The 5,023-nt window shown below is 51.5% G+C and overlaps 1 protein-coding gene across 1 annotated transcript; it reads left to right on the top strand.

The window, feature by feature from the left end:
• Positions 1-2,454: 2,454 nt before the first annotated feature.
• Positions 2,455-3,021, top strand: LOC116853296. The gene has a single exon (XM_032834308.1). It carries the CDS (start codon positions 2,455-2,457, stop codon positions 3,019-3,021), a length of 567 nt encoding a protein of 188 aa, XP_032690199.1.
• The last annotated feature ends 2,002 nt before the right edge of the window (positions 3,022-5,023 follow it).

Here is a 5,023-nt window from a genome sequence, read left to right as displayed (position 1 = left end):
GGGTCGCGGCGAGTGGGGCGGGTAAAAAGAAAAGGAGGTGGGACCCCGGAAGAGGCGAAGTGAGAGTGCTGGACTCGGGGCGTTCGGTGGCGCCTAAAGTGCTGCCGGCTCCACCGATGACGGCGGTGGTATCAATCCGTCTGCGAGAAGGGGGGCCTTAAGTATGCGGAGGCCCTCCGTCGGGTACGAGGGCTCCCACTCGGGGATGTTAGGGTTCGGCCGGCATTTGTGAGGAGGGCTGCAGACGGCGGCTTCCTTCTAGGGCTGGCCGGTCCCGACAGGGAGGGAAGAGACCGGGGGGCTGACGACCTGGCCGACAAGATCAGGGTGTCGCTCCCCGGGGCCTCGGTCACGAGGCCCAAAAGGTATGGGGAGGTCCGGCTCGTCGGTATTGACGAGTCGGTCCTCCCCGAGGAGATGTTCGGGCTAAAAACACAAATATTTTCTACAAAACTATTTTTTGTTTCTCATCAGTTGCATATCCATTGCATAAACAAACAATACCTAATTAAATGATGATAAAATAAACGGTGTACATCATTCTGTGTCCAAATAAACAGCAAACAACTGAATCGATGTCCAAGTGAACGGTGTCCAAATAAACAGTGCGCATCCTTCTGTGTCCAAGTGGACAGTAGGCGATTGAACGGTGTCCAAATGAACGGTGTCCAATTGAACGGTGTCCAAGTGAACTGTGTCCAAATGAACGGTGTCCAAGTAAACAGTGTCCAAATGAACGGTGTCCAAGTGAACAGTGCGCATCCTTCTGTGTCCAAGTGAACGGACAAGCAATTCCACGGTATCCAAGTGAACGGTGTACAAATGAACAGCACGCATCGTTCTGTGTCCAAGTGAACAGTGGGCACTTGAACGGTGTCCAACTGAACGGTGTCCAAATGAACAGTGTGTAACTGAACGTCGTGCATTTTGTTTCGTGTCCAAAAACAACGGTGCCCAAAAGTTTTGTGTCCAAACGCACCGTGTCCAATTGAACCGTGTGTCAAGTGCCGTGTCCATTTGCACCGTGTCCATTTGCAACGTGTCCAATTGTACTGTGTCCAACTGAATGCCACTCCTATTCCCGAGGGTGAGAAACAATATCCCACCCTATACGGGACCCCCTTCCGATTGGTAGGAGGAGGAGCTCGGGGTGACGATGGAGAAGATGAGACCAGCCGCCAAAAGGCTCGGCGCCAAGAGAAAGGCGCCGGGCCCTAATGGCATCTTGGGCCGAATTTGGGCCTTGGCCTTGGCCGAGGAGGGAAGGGTGAAGTGCCGCCTTAGACGTCTCTTCACCCTCTTCCTCGAAGCTGGCCTGTTTCCGGCCTCGTGGAAAAGAGCCAGATTGGCCCTCTTACGCAAGGAGGGCAAGCTGGAGAACGCCCTTTCCGCATACAGACCTTTGTGTCTATTGGACGAGGCGGACAAAATGTTTGAGTGGATCATACAAGCCTGCCTCGTCCGGCATCTGTCCCTGAAGGGAGCGGTGCACTTGGACACGGTGCATTTGGACACAGCCAATTACAGCACCGTGTGATTAGAGACATTTGTAGGCTCCCTTGGAACAGCGACTTGTGATTGGACTGTGTCCTATTGCCCCGTGTCCAACTGATATATACCCGTCCCTGAATGGTCCCGCGCTGGACGATGCGCAGTATGGCTTCCGAGAGGGCTGATCGACCGTGGATGCTATTAAGCGCGTCAGGTCCCTCTCGGAGGGCATCGTGAGGGAGGGTGGGGGTGGCGTTGGCTATATCAATCGATATAACCAACGCCTTTAGTACCTTCCCCTGGGACTATGTAGAGACAGGAATGGCCCACTTCGGGTTCCCGCTCCTGCTCGTCCACATAATAAGGGACTATTTCCGGGATAGGCGTTTATAGTTCCGCAACAAAGCGGAGCTCCAATGCGGAAGGGGGGTGTATTGCGATGTTCCGCAGGGGTCTGTAATCGGCCCTATTCTGTGGAACACCGCACGCGACCAGGTTTTTGGAACTATCCTCCCCGCCGGCTGCCGCGTTGTCTGCTACACGGACGACATATTAATGGTGGCCGGGGGACAGAGCTGGAAACAGGCCAAGGACATGGGGCAACTGGCCCTCGACCAGGTAGTGCACTCCATCCAGAGAATGGGCCTTGAGGTGTCTTCCCCGAAAACGGAAGCGTTGTTCTTCTATGACGGGAGTAGGGGGAGACCACCTCGACTAACGCTCCGGATTGGCGGGATCTCCGTGAGGGTGGGCACAGAGTTGAAATACCTCGGGCTCACCCTGGATGGTGCTTGGGGGTTTAAAAAACATTTTGAGGTGCTAACCCCCAAGCTGGGCAGGATGGCAGGTGCGCTAGGCGCCCTCCTGCCCAACGTCGGCGGCCCGTAAAAGCGGGCTAGACGGCTGTTTGGGAACGTGGTCCACTCGGTGGCCTTATACGGAGCCCCGGTCTGGGCGGAAGAGATGGCCGGGTCACGGCGGATCCAACAAATGGTCCGCCTGGCCCAGAGGTTTATGGCCACTCGTCTCGCCCCGGCCTACAGGACCACGTCGCATGCGGCCGCCACGGCCCTGGCAGGGATCCCCCCGGTGGAGCTCCGCCGGGGAAACAACAACGGAATAGGATTTGCCAGGGCCATAGCCCTCGCTAGGGAGCAGGACCGTCAACGCCTCCTCCGCCGCTGGAAGATACAGCTGGAGGAGGCGACGGGCCGCTCCGGGAAGAGGGTCGCCGATGTCATCCAGCCCTGCCTACAGGAGTGGGTAGGCAGCGCACATGGAGATCTCACGTTCCGGACGATCCAGGTGCTCACCGGCCATGGCTGCTTCGGTGAGTACCTGCAAAGGGTCGTCCGGAAAAAGTGCACCAGCCACTGCCACCACTGCGGTGCGGCTGAGGATACGGCGGAGCACATGTTAGGCGAATACCCGGCGTGGGAGGGACGGCGCCGTGTCCTCACAAACGTGGTGGGAGCGGACCTCTCGCTCCCGGCTCTCATTAGGGCCATGTTAGGGGGAGGAGAAACCTAGTCAGCTGTTACCTCCTTCTGCGAAGAAGTTATGTCGCGGAAGGAGGAACAGGACAGGGCCAGACGGGGAGAATATTTGTGGGGGGTGGCGAATTCGCCGCACCCTCCGCCCTCGGCCGGCACACCAACTAGGTGTGCCGGCACCGGGAAAGAGGGCGCATGCCGGCGTGGCGGGAAGGGCTGTACACTTCCCTGGAGCTGCGTTGGCTGCGCCCGTCGGGCCGCCTCCTCTGTCACATCCCTGCGTGACGTACGCGAGCACGAAAAACTTTTTTCCTCTCATTCGTTTTCGGTTGCTCTGCTCACACCGTGGGAACAACAATTCAGTCATTTGTTTAGCTCTACGTCCCTCGGTTGCCGAGATATTAATTTGTTAATTAACGACTTTGTTTAATTCGAAAGCTTGCGCCGTGGGAACAACAATCCAGTTATTTGTTTAGCTCTAAGTCCCTCGGTTGCCGAGATATTAATTTGTTAATTAGTGACTTTGTTTAATTCAAAAGCTCACACCGTGGGAACAACAATTCAGTCATTTGTTTAGCTCCACGTCCCTCGGTTGCCGAGATATTAATTTGTTAATTAGCAACTTTGTCTAAATCAGAAGCTCACACCGTGGGAACAACAATTCAGTCATTTGTTTAGCTCCACGTCCCTCGGTTGCCGAGATATTAATTTGTTAATTAGCAACTTTGTCTAAATCAGAAGCTCACACCGTGGGAACAACAATTCAGTCATTTGTTTAGCTCCACGTCCCTCGGTTGCCGAGATATTAATTTGTTAATTAGCAACTTTGTCTAAATCAGAAGCTCACACCGTGGGAACAACAATTCAGTCATTTGTTTAGCTCCACGTCCCTCGGTTGCCGAGATATTAATTTGTTAATTAGCAACTTTGTCTAAATCAGAAGCTCACACCGTGGGAACAACAATTCAGTCATTTGTTTAGCTCCACGTCCCTCGGTTGCCGAGATATTAATTTGTTAATTAGCAACTTTGTCTAAATCAGAAGCTCACACCGTGGGAACAACAATTCAGTCATTTAGTTAACTCTAAGTCCCTTGGTTGCCGGAATATTAATTTGTTAATTTACAAATTCGTTTAGTTCGAAAGCTCACACCACGAAACAACAACGCAATCGTTGTTTACCTCTAAATTCACGGGTTCTTGCGGTATTTAACTGTAATATTGTTAAAATCCCAAGCACCAAATACTGGAGAGTTGAGGACCGCCATTTTGCAAATTACGATGTCGTTAATAGAGGAATAGAAGTGTTATTTAAACAAGGGAGCAAAGTGCTCCATTACTGCATAATCTACTAATATACAAGGACCATTAGTTATTAATTATAAGATAGATCAACTATATATAAGCTGTAAATAATTAATCGCACTAGTAATAAGTTAGTTAATAAGTTAGCAAATCTCCAATTGTTAACCGCTAAAGACCTGTATCCGTATACCGGGATCAACAAATGCCTCACTAAACAATGTATAACTAACAATAACAACATATTTGTTAATCCCCGGGTCGAGAGCAGCTAACACAACGTAGTTAGCAATTTTCGATAATTTATTTAATCGATTTATTGTAAAAATAACGAAAATCTGTTCCGCGATTCAAATCTCCCGCTTTGAACAAGCCTGGTTAAATATTTCGCTACCAGGGCTTCTTCCAGGTCCGCGCTATCTCTGTTCGGGGATGCCTTAAAGCCTCGCTGCTCGAGTCGTCTTCTTCCTGGTCCGCGCTAATACTATATATGCCAGCAAGCCGCATCAGTCGGGGCTACTCTGTCTCTGGTTACACTACTGCAATAGCAAATCATTATCATCGGATATACTACTGCATTAGACAGCTCAGCACTCTGTTCGTACTACTGCATTAGTCGGTTCAGTCCTCTGGCCGTACTACTGTAGCGGACGATTCAGTCTCTGATTTTTCTACTGTACCAGGCGACTTAGTTTCTGGCTATACCACTGGACTTACGATTTTTGCTTTCTACACGGA

Source organism: Odontomachus brunneus, unplaced genomic scaffold (assembly GCF_010583005.1).
Source record: "Odontomachus brunneus isolate Ranch 3 - 2012 unplaced genomic scaffold, Obru_v1 Obru_scaffold_302, whole genome shotgun sequence".
Classification (NCBI taxonomy): Eukaryota; Metazoa; Arthropoda; class Insecta; order Hymenoptera; family Formicidae; genus Odontomachus; species Odontomachus brunneus.
The sequence above is the reverse complement of the archived record's forward strand: the minus strand, read 5'-3'. Positions and strand labels throughout refer to the sequence as shown.

Bases quoted from the DNA above. Each gene is read 5' to 3' on its own strand.
- LOC116853296 (XM_032834308.1), top strand. From the start codon at position 2,455: ATGGCCGGGTCACGGCGGATCCAACAAATGGTCCGCCTGGCCCAGAGG.